Source organism: Erithacus rubecula (genome assembly GCF_903797595.1).
Source record: "Erithacus rubecula genome assembly, chromosome: 8".
Taxonomy (NCBI): Eukaryota; Metazoa; Chordata; class Aves; order Passeriformes; family Muscicapidae; genus Erithacus; species Erithacus rubecula.
The window spans coordinates 3,623,611-3,642,116 of record NC_136659.1 but is presented as its reverse complement, the minus strand read 5'-3'; the positions used below and the strand labels follow the sequence as shown (position 1 = coordinate 3,642,116).

The window sequence follows — 18,506 nt, the reverse complement described above, 5'->3', positions numbered from 1 at the left end:
GCAATCCTGTGTGACAATTTCTGCATGGTGCCAAAACAATAGTTTCCCAGGCAGCAGGTCTTCTTGTCAAATTTTCAGGCTACAGGCTGTATTTCAATGCTTAGCAGTTTTTGGTTGTTTGTTTTGTTTTGTGTTTTGGGGGTTTTTGTTTGTTTCATTTTGTTTTGTTAACCCTGCAAGCAAAACTGGAGCCTCTCCATCCAACCCAACCATTAGCAACTTTTAAATTATTTTTTTCCCCCTCTAGATACTTTAGGCATTTATTTCTGTTATTTTACATTAATTCAAGCACAGATTCTGAGTTTCTATTGCATGAAAAGCCCTTTAACCCAATGGAAACTTAGAACTGGTACTTCTAAGCTTACCTTAAATTAAGAATAGCAACAGAAATTTTTCTGTAGGATTTTGCAACTTTATTTCAAGCACCTGAAGAGTCACGACCTGTGTTCTCCGTAAATACATGTTGTCTATCCGAAACTTCTTCCTGGGAAAACTCCTGCTTTTAAACGTGAATACAGAATTACGGGAGAGTTTGGGTTCTGAAGGGACTTAAGCAGGACATAGCTCAAAAGCTAAGTAGCTCGTTCCAGCTACAAAAATGTTCCATCTGCAGAAGAAAACTAGAAGAAATTAGTCCCTTCTCAGGAGTTTTAAGCAGTTTTCCCCCTCATTTCCCGCTGTTTTTCCTCGCTCTTCATGAAGGGCGGTGCGCGTTCAGCGGAGGGGCCGCAGGTGCCCGCCCTGAGGGGAACTCCTCACCCTCACACCCGGCTCTGCGAGGAGCCTCGCCTGGAGTTACAAACGCTGAATTACATCAAACACAATTTAATGAAACTAAATCCGTTCAAATTAAATTAAACCCAATTGTCTTCCCGCCGCGGCGCGGGCGCCTCTCCTCGCGAGAGGTCTCCCCCGGCAACGGCGCGGCCATGGCGGAGGAGGAGGACACGGTCTCTGAGGCGGCGTTCAGCCTGCAGAGTATCCTTCTCCTTCCTCCCATGTCTTTCCCCCTCCATCCTCAACCTCCTGCCCCGCTGGCGGTGCCGCTTTCCCCTCAGGGCTCCATCTCCTCAGCGCTCCCCCCGCCTCAGCAGCGGCGGCCGCGGCACAGGGTGGGGGGTGGGTGGGGCGAGGAGAGTACGGGGGAAAGTCAAAATTCAAAAATGTTGGTTCTTTTTGGTGAGTTGTTCCTGGAGACTGCGAAGTGGCTGGAGCCTGTCCAGAGAAGGGGCTGGAGGGGCTGAGGGAGGTGGGAAAGAGGGAGAAAAGGAGGCTCCGGGAGGCCCTTATGGCTCCCCACAGATCTCTCAGGGAGTGCCGAATTAGTGAAATACAACAAGGGAGGGGACAGTGAGAGGGGCTGGCTCTTCTCCCAGGAAACAGGGATGGGACAAGGAGAAATGGTTTCAATCCATGCCGGGGGATGTTTAAATATTATTAAAAATTTCCTCCTTTATCAAGTGGCCTGGCGTTGGGACGGGAACGCCAGGGAAGCGGTGGCCACTCCATCCCTGCGAGGGTTAAAAAGCCCTGTGTGCTTTGGTAACAGTTTGGTCTCAGAGTTTTTTTTTTCAACTTAAGAAATTCTATCAATACGTGGGGTTTTGGCTCTGTGGAGGCATTGGGATCTTGATCGCTGTGATGTTAGCTTTCCTGTATGGAAAAGTGGATTGAATCCTTGCAGTGCTGCTGGGGCAGCCTGATGTTATAAATACATATTATAGTGTTGGCTTCTTGTAAATATTAGGGTGGATACTCTATGTGTTGAAATGGTTTTTAAGATACAGTTTTCTTTCAGAGTAACATAGGCTGATGAAGTGTCTTTGTAGTAAGTGAACTGCCTGTTTAAATAACACCCTGTAAAAACACCTGCTACTGATATACCAGTTACCATCTGTAGAAATTAGACCACAGCTCAAATTAAGACTGATAAGAAAAATAAATTCAAACTCCAGCCAAGAAGCACACATGCTCTAAAAAGGCAGACTCAAGGAGTGGCCATGCAAAACAGTTCCTGGAATATGGGAAATAGTTTATGGAAAAGTTTGAAAATGTATGAATGGGTCTATGATTAATTAAAGGGGTGTCTCCAAAACACCCCTTGAATGCCAAGCACCCGACCATTATAATATTTTGCTTTATTGTTTGTCTCTTACTTACCCCACCCAATTCTTTTCACATTTTACTTGTAGCAAATGATGTTGGGAGTTCATGGCTTTAAATGTGTAATTTTTTGGTCACACACAAATTCTGCTTTTGTCACCAGGCCAGATGAGCTGCATCTGTTCTCTTTTCCAGCTGTGAGCTGCAAATCAAGCTCTAATGCCTTTAGAGGCTAAACCATCATACTTCAGTGTCATAGATTCTACCATACCTTAGTTTTTCCTGCCTTGCTAGAATTAAGTTGTAAGCCAATATAAAGCCAAATTTAAAAAGTGGAAGAGTGTCCTTTTGCAGCTTGTGCCTCAGTTTCTACCTTAGTAAACCTGCACAGCTGTTTTCAGCATGATGTGCTTAAAAAAGCACCGCTTCAGCAAATTTTACACTGTGGAGAAATACAGACGTTTTTAAAATTAATTTCTGTTTTATAGTGCACCTAGCTATGATTTTTGGAAGAAAAAAAGAAAACAAAGGAAAACCCCCAGGATTTTTAAAGTAATATTTTAGTCTGGGCAAATTGTTTGCAATGACACATTAGTTTAGACCATAGAGGATCACAAGGACAGTCAAGTCAATAGAAAATTGAGGAAAAAAAAAATCCTGAGTTTTTAAAGGTTTATTACTTATCAGGGGGTTGTGGTGTTCAGCTGTTAGCCTTCCAGATGGATACAATTTATCTGAGTTTTTCTGGTGCTGTTGTCTTGAATGCAGATGATACTTTTACCTATATTTTGTACCTCCACATATATATTGTACTGTGAAAACTGGCAAAAGGTCTGTTTTTAGGAGAATAATTTGGATTTGGGCAGCTTGGTGCAAAGCTGGAAAATCATGGTGGTTTTTTTTGTTGTTGTTGTTTGTTTTTGGTTTTTTTTCTTTGTATGTGAAGTACTGAATTGCCAGCTTTTCTTTGCAAGCTAATTTTTGGTTTATTTACATGGGTCACTTGTAGGCTAACTGATTTCCTAGGGAAACTGTCAGTAGCATCTGCTAAAAACATTCCATTATTTTTTCATGGGCTGTGAGGCTAGTGGATGAAAAGATGTTTGTTTGGCTTTTACTCTAGACTATTTGTAGTTATGTTTAAAAGTTGGACTCTAAAGCATTTCAAGGAACTGTAGATAATATCTAAATGAATTTTTGAGTTTTGAAAGTTCCTCATATTTTTATTGTAAATGTCTTGTGATTATTAAGGCATTTGCATCAGCTCTTTTAAGTGGTCCTGTGGTGTTCAGGGTTCGACCTCAGGTGTTCCTCTTTGAACTCACACATCTGAATTTGCTAAAACCTGGTATTTTCTGAGAGCATGAAGCTAGTTCTGCTCCATGAAGAAGGCTGTGGAAATCCTACTGCAAAAAGACCCCTCTCAAAAAAAAATTGAAAGTCTTGTGTTGAAAAGATTTATAGATGTGCATTCTATGATTTTTTTTTTTCTCAGTTGAAAATTCTCTCCTGCAGCAGCTGTTTCACACTTAACTAAACCTGCAGACGTTACCATAACAGATGAGATTAAAGATGATTATCAGTATGAAGAGGTAACTTAATAAATTGATAATCTCCTGATATATTTTGGTAGAGTGTTCGTGTTTCATTCTTTTTGCTTCATCAGTCACATAGAACTCCTGGGAGAAATGACACAAATCTCCTTTTATAAAGTGATGATTGATGGCATATCTATTTTTCAAGAGAATATTCAGTGTTAGTTGAATTGTTGTGTATTGCCTTTATTTGAACACTAAATACTTTCTTAAAGGTATAAGAATTTATATTTAAAACATCTATTTAGATATTTAAGGTTATTTATAAAAATATTTCAGTAATAGCATTTCTATTTAAATATGGGCAAAATGGTATTTTAACAAGGAGGGGATTATTTTCAGCAGTTTTAATGGGAGTAGGAACAGTTGTATTGTGAAAGAAAGATGTATTAAATATGTTGATACCAAACTTTATATAATTTCATTTAGGTTTCAGCAGATGATGATACCAGTCTTCATGAAGATGATGAGGATCTGTCCAAAGCTTTGCAGACTATTCAAGAGCAGACTAAAGATGCTCAAGTTTTAGTAAGAGATTCCTAAATATTCTAAGAGTCTCTAAGTTATTTGGCATTAGTGGCTTGAAGTTTACAATAATTTATACTCATTATGAAATATTTGTGTGAAAATGATTGTCTCCTGTTTTTTTACAAGCTTATAGGAGTAAACATATGCCATAGTGGAAAAAAAACCCTTAAGTTTCCTGGGTTTCATCTTCCTTTAATTTGTGTTCATATTGTTTTGTGTAAACAACCTGATATTTCAAGTACATGTATGAAACCTTTAGGTAGTTTATTTAAAATATATTAATGTTATTGTAATGCATCAGCATTTCACAATTTGTTCTTTATCTGAGCAGATTAAATGAGAATGTGATGTCTGGCACAGGAGAGAAACTGCATCTGCTTATCACCCAGAAAAGATTGTACTTGATTACCTTGCTAAAACAAATTGTTCATATATTAAAAGTAAAGAATGGACTGTTACACTATGTTGAATCAAAATATTAATGAAATTATCAATCATTCCACACCATTAGTTTTGACATTCCTTACATTTACAGTTTGATTTCGGAGCAGTTGTGTAATAGTTCAGAGTTACACAGTGGGATTGTATTGCATTTTCCAAAATAGGATTTTACTTGTTTTTAACAGTCTAGTGGAAAAGTGCTTTTCCCTGCTGTGTTTCCAATATCACCACCATCTCATAGCCTCATCATAAGGGTGCAGTCATAATCTTTGTTTAGCAAAAGTAAATGTTTAATAGTGGAAAGATCAAATTAAGTGAATGATACTTAAACTGGAGGGAAAATGTGTGTTTTCTTCTGCAGTTGTGCTTATCAACAGATCAGTTTTGTACTTTAGATGAAACTCTGCATGGAAACTGGCAATAACAGAGTTTTATGTGTATTAAAACTGAATATGTCCTGAAAATTGAGGGAAAGATTGCAGAAATGTTTGAGATGGCAAATGCTTTATGCTAAGGAAATAGTGGAAATTCATGTTCCTTAGGGATAACTGAGGTTATGATTGTTTTACTGTGTGAGTGGATGTTAAAACAGAAAGTGGAAAAAGGGAGAATATTTTTAACCTATTGATCTTTTGACAGTGCTGTATTTAAATAATCTTTTATCTCTTCATTGATTTGTTGAGCCTGGAGTGGTAGAAAGAAGTGTGCTAGTGTCTATCCCAGTTAATCAAACTGAAGAAACTGTTACCTTTCCTTAAAACCAGCAGATAATTTGTGCTTAAACTCCTATTCTCTTTGATTTTAAACTTATGCTAAGAGTTGTTTGCCTTCTTTCTGCTTGATTTGTTATTTGGAGGCTTCTTTTTTTTCCATAATTTTGAAACTGAAGTAATGTTTTCAGCCTTTGGCCAGAAAGACATGAATAGAGAAATATTCTAATACACTTGCTAGTTCCCTGACAGCTTTCATGATGATTTACTGTATATTTTGTGAGGCTCACTGACTCGATTGTTTGATATTAATTCCCTGGAAAAACCAAGTGTTTCTGGTAACCCAAGTTAGAAGCACTGTTTCCTGTGAATTAATATTGAATCAACATCCAAATTCTGAGCTAGGAAGCAAAGTAGAAGGCTGTCTTCTTCACATGCTAAATAATTGGCCTTTTTTTTTTTGTTTTTAGTAGCTTGTAATCTTGGCTAAATTAAATGAACTTATGTATAACTATAACTTGGATGATACTTTTAAGTGATGGTGTGTATTTGCTGCTCAACTTGCTGTTTACTTGTGTGTGTAATCCCATATTAAAGTTCAATGCTAGGTGCATAGATCAGTGATCATTCAAAAACATTAAAAATTGGATATTTTCCAATTTCAGATACTAAGACTATCCAGATTTTCTAAGTTGAGTAACATCATTTGTCCTTAAGCACATCTCTACTTTTTTTTTTTTTTTTGAGAGAGATTTTAGAATTATATAAATTATTTTTGAGCACAAGCAAAAAATATTCTGCATGTAAAAGAAAATATCCAGCTGATAGAGACTGTAGGAAAGATGCAAAACTTCTGGAAAGCTACACAGATATAAATGATGGCTGAAAAACTTTCTTCAGTAGTTACAGCTCTTACATTTTCCTTCCAAGTTTTTTTCCCTCTTAATATCTACAATGATCATGAGAAGTAACACTGGCATTCATTAATGTTGGAATTTATATATGCTTGATTTTCAGTTTGTTTGAACATGTTAAAACCCTTGAGTTCCCTTTTTATTTAATTCTTCTTAAATTTAGTAAGTTTTTTGAGAGCATCTTTCCTTGTTTTCTAGAGAAATTATTAATTTATTGAGTGTTCATATTTCTTCAGTGGACAGAAGTACTTAGAAGTGCTGTGGAAGTTCCTGAAGTTAAGCTCTTAGAAAGTAATTCATTTTACTGGCCAAATCTACAATCTCTACACTCACATTTTTTTGAGTATTTTAATTAACACAAAGAAATACTTAAAGGAAATATTTTAGTCCATAGTCAGACTCTTTTAATAAGATGGTTTTGTTCCATACAGCTGCTATAGGATGTCTGTTTGCCTCATGTCAATTGATGGCATTTTCCTCATTTCCAAACAAACAAATGTATGCAAAAAAATTCTAGTTATGCTATTCTGTTGGTAGTCAGCCATGGTTACAATGAAACTGAAGCACATGGTTGGCCTCATATCACTCCCAAAGTCTGGGAAAGAGCTGGGAATTCAGTTCTGGTTTCCTGAGGCCCTGCTGTGATTCTGTGCCTGTTAGACTGAATTCATTTCTCTCTGTGTTGTTCACTGCTCGAGCTTTGGTTCCTGCAATGATGCTCAGTGCTGGTATCTCACTAATAAATTCTCTTCTGCACGGATGAAATGAATTCCTATCAAATTTCCATTCATTAAGGGAATCAAGCTGTGTCACTTCTTCCAAAGACTGGCTTTATAGATGTGTTTGGAAAACTACAAGCAACAATATTGCACACTTACCTCACGTGGAGTAAAGACAGCACCAAGCCAAGGCATGCAGCTGCATGTCTGCCCATTTGCTCTTTGATTCTTGTATTACCACAATTAGAAAATAGACCTGCCTGATGTACTGGAGCTCTAGTAATGAAAATATGCTAAATATAACATGCACTTGGCATATTGTATTAGTCATAAGGCAGTGTTACATGACCTTCATCAGACATGTACAATTCTTTCTGGTAATATTAGGTAGTTGCTTGGATTGAAGACAACATTTTCTGTGCTATACAAAATGGCCAAGAGATTTTTTTTTCCAGTGTTTTCATTTTATTGAGAGAAATGCCTTTATCTCCAGGTAATTTATGCACTCACGGTGAGAGAGCTGCCACTAAGGGCATGAATAAGCCATAAATGAATGGAGTTATCAGAAATCCCTGGCCTTACAGATTCTTTTATAAATGGGTGGAGGAAATTATTTGCAGTCAGAGCCTTTACCATGGGTTAATAAATATCTCAGTGGTTTGTTTTTTTGGTTTGTTTTTTTTTTTAAGTTTTGTGGTATTTTTTATAATCTCTCACCAAGATGCATGTGCAGTGCAGTAGCTTGTCATGCATTGTGGAGCAGTTCCATTGTGGCAATGTGCCCACGTGGAGTTCCCAAAAGCCAAGACCCTCATATTTAGGTATGCCAAGTCACTCCAATCCATTTGATATGTGAATGAAATAAGGCCACCTCTTTGGCTGCCAAGCTGTGTCAGTCTCTCTCATCTCATTGTCTTTAAATGCTTTTTGTGAGGGAGTAGTCTCAGACTGGGTCATATTTTCCTTTTTTTCCTCTACCTCCTTGCATGTTGAATTCTTTCTGGGAGATCTAAACACTAAGCTGTGTGCTAAGTGAGCTGAATGGGCTTGGGTCAAGGGAAGAGATTTGCATTGCATCAGAAAGCTGTGAAAGGAATTTTGAAAAATTTTTCTCTGTAGTAGGACTGCTCTGTTCTGTGTTGATTCTGCTTTTGGCAGTGTGCTTGCCCTATGAGCTGACCTTTTCAGCAGAGCTGTCTGTTTGGGTGGCACTGGGGGAGCTGCACATGAAACCCTGGTGCACCATCTGCCTTGTGCTAACACTTGTAGCAATGCTGTCTGGCAGCTTCCTTCAGTGAATCTTGAGAGGAAAGGGACACTTGATCTTTGTGAGAATTATTCCTAAGGGATCAGATGATGGAGATGAGGTTCTGTCTATCCCTCCACTCCCTGCACTATTACCAAAAGCATACAAACCATTCTACTGGCACCTTGGACTGCTACATTCCTCATTAGATAAGAACTGATATTTACTCCGGTCAGTGACAAGAGACCATTCATCAGTTTTAATACTTTCAATGATGTCAGGTTTGCTTAAATAAGAGGGGGTTTTGAGTTATTTCTTTGTAACCTTTCACAAATCTTGCCATTAGAGGAATCATGATTACACTTCTGATCTGTAAAAACAAGGGGAACATTCAGCTGAACTCCAGTAGATCTGTGACTTTAAATGACTTCAGAAATAGGAAGTATGGTCATGACATTTCTCTTGTAAGTTTAACTGTTATCAAAATTTAATTTCAGGCTTTGCAGTCGGTTCTGACTTCTGGAAAATCAGTAGCAGAAATACCTCAAGCAATGGATGACTTCTTCTGCAATTTCCTGGTCAGATTGGGAATGTCTAGAACCCTTGACTGCTTCCAGACTGAATGGTAAAATAATTTAAGTGACCATGTTGTTTTGGGAATTAGATGGTCAGGATTCAAATACTTTTGGTATTTCAGGATATTTTTTCAGAAAACTCTCCTGAGTACAAGTCATTCTTAAATATGTAGTGTTTAATAAACAAATGTATTCCTGTTGAGAATGAGGATCCCTTGTTTAAGTAATTGGTAATTTTTGGTACAGAAGTTAACAAATAGGAATGTTTTTTATTTTTTAAGATTTAGTTCATACAGTAATCAGAAAAATAATAAACTCTGGAGTTGTTGGTAACTTATTTTTCCAGGTTTTTGTAGATGGCAGGGATTTTGTCCATACTTTATGCAGAAGATTAAAGGTACAACTTTGTTTAAATACACCACTCTCTTCACACATCCTGCAGGATGTATACTTTTTTACTGTTGATTTAAAATTACATGTTAGGAATGCTGCAAAGCTTTGCATGACAACTGAATTACTTTGGAGCAAAAGATGACACTTGTCATAGAGTTCTGTTGAAATACATGAATTTACAGATTGCTTTGAACCAGCAGGTTATGTTGGAGAAATTCTAAAAAGTGGAAACACCTCTTTGATTAACCTTGTTCTGAGTTTCAAACATAAGAAGTTCAGAGGGTTTTTTATAGTAAAGTCTCTTGAAATTATGTAATTTGAAAATTAGAAAAAGTTAGAAACCATCTTATTTTTTTCATGCAAAAGCATTGAAGCTTTTAAATTTTCTTAGAAATATTCTCAGGTGTGGAATCTGCGTTGTTATTTGCAAGGCTCTGGTCTTACTCATCAATCAGGCATTGCCTTTGAAATTAATAATCTGCTTTTTGATAGTATAACGATGGATTTAAATGATTCCTTGGAGAAGAAGCACTATACTTCTGTATTCTTTCCCAACAAAAGAGCTGATATGAATAGCATTAAGTTTGAAGTCTAGTAGTTTTTGTGTTAAACGATAATTAATACTAGACAGATATAAATAGTGACCTTTTTATGCAGCTGCAGCTTTCTTTGAAGCACTTAGGGTCTGAATTTATATCAATGGCAAAATTCAAATTGCTTTTTAACAGAAAGTGCAGGATTTAACAGACCTTATCTTGTAAATTCTTAGCTGTACATATATTTTTTCTCTGTATGTAATACTTTTAATTTCAGTAGCTTTAAAAATGAGCTTAGCATGTCAGTATCTAATCTTACTGTATAGAGACTTTCTACATTAATACCTTGTTTCAAAACGTTTCATGTTGGTTTGAAATGGATAATTTACAATATTAATGAATGTGAGAGCAGATTAGTGTACTTGGGTTCCTCATTATGTATTGGGACGACACTCTTGCTCTCATGCTGTGGTGATCAAGTACTAATGGAATTTAAAATGAGAAATTAATTAACGTAGAGAAAATTTATCAGAAGGCTGGCTTTGAAATTATTGTCTGTCTGAGATCTAAAGGTCACTTAAATTGGACCAAATTGTCTGTGTTTATTTTGGAGTTTGGGAAAACACTGTTACTCTATCCAGCTGTATAAAATACAGTGATTTGATTATGGTTTATTTTATGCCAAGACTCTTATTTTTCAATGAAGTAATGAATAATTTTATAAACAGTTGTAATGATTTTTTTCATTAATTATGTAGGCTGTTTTGCACATAAACTTTTTATTCCCATTATGCTTTAAGGAACCTTAACGTTAAATTATTTTTTTGAGTATCTAATTTTCCATTAAACTTTCCATTCATGTGTTACACAAGACTTGATAGCACATTTGTTGTTTATTGAAGATACTGGATTGACAGCTTTTAAGTATGAAGTGCAGAGGCTGATCAGCTGTGAATTCCTGCATCTGCCAGTCTCTCCCTCCTAATTTCAAGAGCCCAGGTCATCCTGAGCTATCAGTTTATTGCAGAGCCTCTATGCAACTTTATTCCTTTGAAATCCAGTTTCTAGGAGTTATAATGTAAAGTGTATAGTAATAATGTATTATTTTCAGTCAGTCTGCACTGAGCTTTGATGACAAAGTCATAGTTAACCATCTGTTCCTTAGGTTTCCAGATTCTTGGTTGATTTTTAATAGTGATTTAAGAATTATAGCTCAGTAGTTCTGAAAAGCTTAATAAAATACCTGTGTGTGCATGGAACTAATTTAATTTGCATATGCAATGACAGAAGTGAGAAGAGCAGCTCTTTGGCTGAGTATGGAGGAGGGAGATCTGTAAGATTTACAGGACCAGGCTGATGAAAGATAATGAGATTTCTCAGAGCTATTTGTTGTGTGGTTTTCCATTTCTGCTACATGCACAAAAAAAATCATTTTCAGTACTGTTCTGAGACAATGGTGTAGTGAATTTATTGGTATTAATTGTGTTTCATGAAAATTGTCTTTCATAAATTTTAGCTCTGCTGGAGTTGAGGTTCATCAATTATCCATGTTTGTTGGGTCTTTGTGCAAATCCTTGGTGGTTTTCATGAAGGGCAATTAGGGCATTCAGTGGAGAAATACTTCCAGCAAGTGAAGGAGTACCTGGAGTTGTGAATTTCTGCCATGAGGCTGCCCTTATCTGCAGTATTTCGGATAGGAATTCTACCTGTACATCAGTCACTGTTTGGAGGGAAGAAAAAAACCCCCTAGGCTTCTTTCTTAGTGTTAGAGCCTATTCCTACAGTAATTTACTTAAGAAAATGAAGTGATGATGGAATGAATTTTACTGTGGACATGTTCAGATGAATTTTTCAAAAGCCTTTCATCTATTGGTGGTGAATGTGACAGCTTAATTCAGAGGGATGAGCATTCCAAGAAATATCCTCAGAATGCAAATATGTAGCTGACTATAGGAAGTAATTTGGATAGAGATACTAACATTCCCATTATGTTTTTTGGAGGTTGTTAAATAAAGGTTGCTTTTTTTAGAAATCCTTTTTGTTTCAACAGCATGATTATTGATGAGTCTTCAGATTTTAGATCTGCTGCTTATATCCAGGTGTAGGAGATAGTGTTTAGTAGGATTTTTATTTCTATTTACATCTATTCTTTTCATGCTTCCTTATTACTTGGAAACAATAAAATGCACAGATTCAATATATTCTTTACCTGAAAAGGCAAATAATGTTCATGTTGCTCCTTCTAGTGAGCTCCCACCCAGAACATCTTTCCAGCAGGGAAGGTGCATGTGGGGTTATGGTGTTTATCTGAGTAGATTAGTTACAACTCCATGCAACCTCTGCTGAGCTGATGTCATGGTTGAGATCTCACTCTTCTGTCTGTACTGTATTTTTAGATTTTACTGATATATCACCAAAGGATGGATAATCCTAAAATAGGATACTGAATTAGTAGATGTTCTTGCTGAAGCTGTAGAAATTCCTGGGGTGCTACCCAGCATTCCAGGCTGCTTCAGATACTTCTTAAAATCCAAGTCAGTCTGTGCAAGTATTTAACTAAAGCAACCTTCAGCCTTCTACATCACGTAATCAAGTGTTCTCAGGGACTGGTAAAATAGGTAAATATTGGTAAATGTAATTAAATAAGGAGAGGGAAAATAAACAGGGAGGAATGAAGGAATTGCCCTAGGTGAACTCTGTATTCCATGTTGAAAATGGCTTATTCATCCTTATTTGCAGCTTGAGTCCCCAAAAAAAACCCCAACTTTATGCATTTGAGCATGTGAGGTAAAAAGGACTGAGAGTGTATTTGTACAAGAATATTTGTTTCTGCTTTTTAGTTAAGCTGTTTAAAAGACAGGAAGAAAATAATTGTTTAATGTGAAGTACTGTGTTATGTGTCTTGCCTATTATGAACAAAACACATTTTAGAATGAAAAGCAGGAGAACAGAACAGTGTGGTGAGGTAGTGAATTCACTGCTGTGGATTCTAATGATAATAAATGCTTGAAGATGGTAAACATTGCTGTGATTCTAGTTTAGGTAAATGGTAGCACCAGAAGAAAAACATGAGTGAAGTGAAGAAATGGAAACATGGAATAAAATAAAAATGAACCTGTTTCTTTTCTCCCAGGTATGAACTCATTGAGAGAGGTGTGATCACAGTTGAGGATGCAGGGCTGGTTCCAGACGTGTACACCCGCAACCAGCAACTCGAGACTGAGAATCTGAGCTTGAAGAAAGATCTGGAAACCTACAAACAGTCTGTCATGTAGGTTACTTGGTTTTATTGAAACTTTTATATATGGTAGTAGATGGCCAGATAAAGTAAACCCAAAACTTAGTGAAAAATAGTAAATTCCTATTTGTTATGCTGGCTGCACAAACTTTTACTTCTAGGTGACATTTATAATTAAAGTTCAAGTTTTTCTGAGTTCTGTTAGAAATGTAAATCTTAATTTCTTTTATTTGTATTTAGCAGACCAAAAATAATTTTCAATATCCAGTAATCATAACAAATTACTACAGAGAATCGTGAGAGCCTAATAGGTAGAACTAAAAAATAAATTGTTACGTGCATTTTGTATTACAGTGCTATAAATTACAGCTACCACAAACCTTCAGTGTAGGAAAAAAAAATCACCATACATTTATTCTTCATTTTTTTAATTACCAAAAATCTATCACTCTGGGCCTAGTGCTAATGGTGTGTCAGTGTAAATTACCATCATTGATTATACTCATGTGTACATTGTAGAAGTTTATTCTACAAGTCCGCAGGATTTCAGTCATGAGAGTTAAAATACTTAGCCTATAAAATGGGGAGATGTGGTAATGAACCCTATGTTGCATGGCCTTTTGTGGAGAATGGTGTTTGCACTTGTGTGTGTTCACTGAGAGCATACTCTGAGGCCTAATTATGCACTCACTTCAGATTTGCAATGTGTGGTTTCAAAACATGGAACTGTAAAGTTAATTCTATCTCTTTGATTTTCCTTGGGATTGCTGAAGTTGCTAATTTTCATTTAGATTGCTCCTTTCTATGAAAAAAAAACCTAAAACTATTCACATGTTAAATAATCATTGCTGCTGATAATGGTAATTAAATTATTTTCTGATTGTAATGATTTATTACATTTTAAATTAATGAATTAATTGGCCACAGTCAAGTAGTTTAATAAACAGTGGCAACAATCAAGTTAGATATTGTGTAGTCTAAATATAATGATGCACTGGGAGACAGACCATAGAGAAAATACTTCCTTTTTTAATCTGCAGTTTCTTTGGACAATGGATACTCAAAGACTGTGTCTCATATGAGTGGGGGAGAATAAGAAGCAGTCATGCAGAGTAAAAGAAAGAAGGACAAAATGTGGCCCTCATAAAATTTATCCTTGATAGTACTAATTTCAATTAATATTATTTTCTTTCTTCCCCCATCCATCTTCTCTCTTCATCCCCCTCTTCACCCCTTCTATGAAGCAGAACATGCTATAACAAAATAATCTGAGTGGATTATGACTTGATAAGAGTTTTCCTGGGTTTGTTGTATTGCTCCATGATTATTTAACAATATAAAGCTCAAGCTCATTTCACCATGGTCTGAACGAGCTGGTTTTTTGGGTTTTTTTTTTCCATAAGAATATATTTTTACTCCATGGGGTATCAGAAGAGTTTTTATAGCAGCTGTCTGGTTCAAAGGCTGAAAGATGACATGATAATATGCAAGCAGGAGGGGGAAAGAGTGCAGGTATATGGGGTTGCTGCAAGCTCACTGTTAGATAAAATCCCAACACTCAAGTTAAATCCACAAACTCAGACTGGGCCCTGCTTTTTCACATTCTGGTGTTTGTTGGAACATAAAGCAGCAACAATGGTGGCAAATAAATGGGTTTGGTGCTGCAGGGTACCAAATTCAGGACAGTTCTGTGTGAGCACATCTTGTTCACTGACATTTCCTGTCACATACTGCAAGTATTCTTTACATTCCTCGTGAAAACACTGCTGAAAACAGACCCCTCCTTTGTCCACTTACAGGGAGAGCTTTATTTCCACAGTCTGTCAGCTGTTACTGGAATGCAGTATAGGCAGGTGTAAAACTTGGTCTGTGCCAACAGTACTCTGTCACTACTTCAGTTTTCAGCCTTTTCATTTCAAGTAACTTTCAAAGATCTCACTGATACTAATGTTAAAAGTTCAGCATTTGTGACATTCATTTCATATACATTGTTTTGAATAATTTATGAATTAAACTAGTGCTGCTTCTGAAATAATTGAACTATGTGATATTGAACATTTTTGCTGTACATACATGGACTGCAGTGTTCTTTTTTTTGGATAAACCCTGGTTATAATACTGTATGCTAAATCCATTTAGTGCAGTGACTGTTAACAGCATTTTCTCTTGTTCATACATTCAGTAACTTGAGTCACTGCCTTTTCTGTGGTAAAGCAAATATTCCAATAGGAGCTGAAATTACCTGGAGGACAATGTGAGTTTTCAGAGAGAATGACTTGGAAAGCAGAATGCCTGAGAGCATGGGAGAAATGCTGATTTGACTGGTTAGAACCAAGGATTTTGTGAGCAAGGAAAGCCCTGTATTTTGCTCTGTGGATTACTCAGAAAACATTGATTGAAAGCTACAGTGCTGTGAAATGTATTTGAGGAAAGCTTTTAATTACATTTGGTATTTCTGAGCTTGGTACTCTTGAAGGCCATCTTGCAGGAAAGAGGTGTTATTTGGGACTTAAGCAGGATGGGGGCCTGGGATAAATGCCTATAAACCAATTACCTCCTGCTTTAATGTTGTTTAGAAATTGGTGGAAGACATTTAGTGTCTAGAAGCTATCAGTAATTGTATTTTGGGTATTTTAATACAGTATTTACATGATTGCATGCAAGCAGGGGGGCAAATTGAGTAGATTGCAGGCTGTTGGTTAGATTTCACTGTGGTCTTTCATTATTTAAAGAGAAGATTGCAGTTAGCTTCGTTTCCTCTTATTGTGAGCATGTATTTTTTTATAGCTTGTGCAATGTCTGAAGGTATCTTGATGTCTCTGCATACATTAAAACAAATAAACAACAGCATAATCCTTTTACTCCAAAACTAAGTACAGTTATTATCTTAAGATTTAGATACATCACTGATCTTTATTTAAATTATTTCTAAAAATGACCACTGTGTGGTGACAGAAAGCAAAACTAATTTTACACTGGTTTGCCATGAGACACCAGTTAAAGGGTTCCTCCAATATACTAGTTTTCTTTTTTTTATCTTGAAGGCTACATTTGCTAAGAGGTGTTGTTACCTGGTGAATATTTCCCTATTGGGCTTTCATCCCAGCATGCAGGAAAAAATTGCAAATAACACTGAAAATTGTTAACTGTTAAATGAGACTAGTTAATTCTAAATCAGCATCTTCAGTGGTGTCTGGTCACTTAATATTCTGGTAACATTTTTCTGAAGTGAAAATAGATTACAATTTCATAGCCATGTTAAACTCTGCCTATCTGATGAGATGAAATTGTTTGAATACCAGATATTTTTGTGTTTTCCTATGGCCAGACTCTGTCTGTTGCCTATTTATTTAAACATGTACAGTCAGACAAATTGCAGATTGTGTTGGTCATGGGGACTATGAACTTTGATATTTAAAAATTCTTAAAATGTTTAGGAATTTCTCATGTAGATGGAATCAAAGTTGTGCCAGGCTTTTGCCTGAGGTATGGAGTTCACAGCATCAGTTAGGAAGTATAAACATTTGCAGGTACCTTTCCTTTTTGGAAGCAAACCCAGCTTACAGCCAAAGTAATGGTCAAAATAGAAAGTAATCTTGGAAGTCATATTTATTTTGGTTCATGACATTAGCAACAAAATTTTCAGTTCAGCTCCTGTTTCTGTACCAAAATCTAACTATTCCTGCACATATTTTTCCATTTACACCATGGGGAACAAAAGGTGCACAGTTTTTGTGTTGTGCACCATATTGAAATACAGCTGTTTAATGACATGGTGGATTTAGCATCTTTGCTGCTAAGTGCCATGTAAACACTGAAAGTGTGTATTTTCTAAAACTGTCTTTATTTCAATTAGAATTTTAGGGCTATGACTTGCAGCATCTTGGGGAATGAGTCCTACCTAAAATCAATGGAACTGAGGCATGTAGACTTGGGTCTGTTGCACCCTGCAACTGACAGTTATGGATCTTCTTCCTGGACCTGTTATTTTGCCATACTCAGTTTTCATTTTGGTTTTACCTAATTCTTTAGCTCCTGTTGCAGAGGAAATGAGCTTTATTTCTGCAAGAAGCAAATATCTAATTTCAGTGCAAGTTAATTTCAAGCTTCCTTTGCAATTAAACAATTCATCTGCTAATCTTTCCTGCCAAACCCATATCAGTAAAGGCAAGGGGAAAATGTACTGAATATGTACAGAGCATTTTTTTCTTTAGGCTTATGGAGCAGAGCATCTCAGGGTGTCCCATGGCTGTGTGTGGAATGTGCTCAGAGAATAACAGGTTATCAGTATGTTTACAAGTAATTTTGAAATAGAGTCCTTTTGCTGCCTGCTCTCACATTCAAGGAACACCTGAGGACATGACTGAAAAGAGCCTAAAATGTTTTTGGCCCAACTTTTTCCAGAAGGCTCTCCAAATTAATTTGCAGATGTGATGTAAAAATCAGTATTTCCAGTATAATATCAGTATTATCTATGCAGCTTTACATAGAATTTGAAACACGGAAGATTGGTTTTTGTACCTCTATGAGGCTCCTTGTACTTAACATAAAGTTGACCTCAACTCTGATTTATAATGCCAGAATCCTTATGGCTTCTGTCTGAAAGATTTGAGGAAAACAGAAGAGTACCCATGGTTTTGAACCTCAGCTAGCATAAAAAAACCCTCAAAAGTACACATTCTGTAACAGAGATTGTGCTACCAATGACTTCCAGCTTAGATACAGTAGACGTGCAGATTTGAGAATTAATTCCATATGTATTCAGCATACCTTGGTGCAATTCACAGGAGGAGACTAACACTGCTGCCTTGATTTTCTGTTTTTACACACAGTAAAACAGAAGAAGCTCTCCAAAAAATGCAGAGAGAACGAGATTTCCATCGCATGCATCATAACCGAGTGGTCCAAGAGAAAAACAGGCTGATTTCTGACATGAAAAGGTACAAAAGTTTAGTTGCTATACATGTAGCATTATATTTAATGTTTTGTAGTGTTGCCTAATAATGAGATAATACTATGAAATCTGAAGTGAGTCTAGCTGCATTTAGTCATGTCCTAATAAACAGCAGCTCCACGTGACCATCATGCCAGACAGATCAAAGAATTTCTAATGATTCAATATGCATTAATGAATACATAGGATTTCTAATAGTTGGAAGCAAAAATGAGGGTTTTTTTTTTTTTTTACCCAATCTTTTGCCATTAATAGATTGTGGTTTCTGTTTAGAGTCTTTGCCCATTTTAAGAATAACTGGTATCACATCAAGTTCAGAACCTTTGCATTCCCGATTCTCACAGTTAGCATTTTCTGTCAACTTGAGCTTCCAGTAAGAAATTTGCTATGCTGCTTTGATTGCAAATAAGCCCAAACTAGTCCACTGCAACTGAGTTATAGCGATTCCATTTCTAAACAGGAGCTGAGTTTAGAATCTTCTCTTTGCACATGTTTTAAAATAACACTGAGGAGAGGGTTACATCTGCAGCTTCAGTTAATTCCCTGAGTATTGT

At 36.4% G+C, this 18,506-nt stretch overlaps 1 protein-coding gene across 2 annotated transcripts in view; it reads left to right on the top strand.

Annotated features, from left to right (window-relative positions):
- The first annotated feature begins 573 nt into the window (after nt 1-573).
- SPAG16 (sperm associated antigen 16) overlaps nt 574-18,506 on the top strand; it is a 354,438-nt gene continuing 336,505 nt past the window's right edge. The window contains exons 1-6 of one of the 2 annotated variants that reach the window (XM_079310616.1): nt 574-978; nt 3,649-3,695; nt 4,128-4,226; nt 8,754-8,881; nt 12,894-13,031; nt 17,831-17,938. In XM_079310616.1, coding sequence (XP_079166742.1) covers nt 930-978; nt 3,649-3,695; nt 4,128-4,226; nt 8,754-8,881; nt 12,894-13,031; nt 17,831-17,938 — 569 coding nt within the window. In that variant the 5' untranslated portion in view covers nt 574-929. The remainder of the gene's footprint in view (nt 979-3,648; nt 3,696-4,127; nt 4,227-8,753; nt 8,882-12,893; nt 13,032-17,830; nt 17,939-18,506) is intronic. The other variant, XM_079310617.1, reaches the window with a different exon arrangement.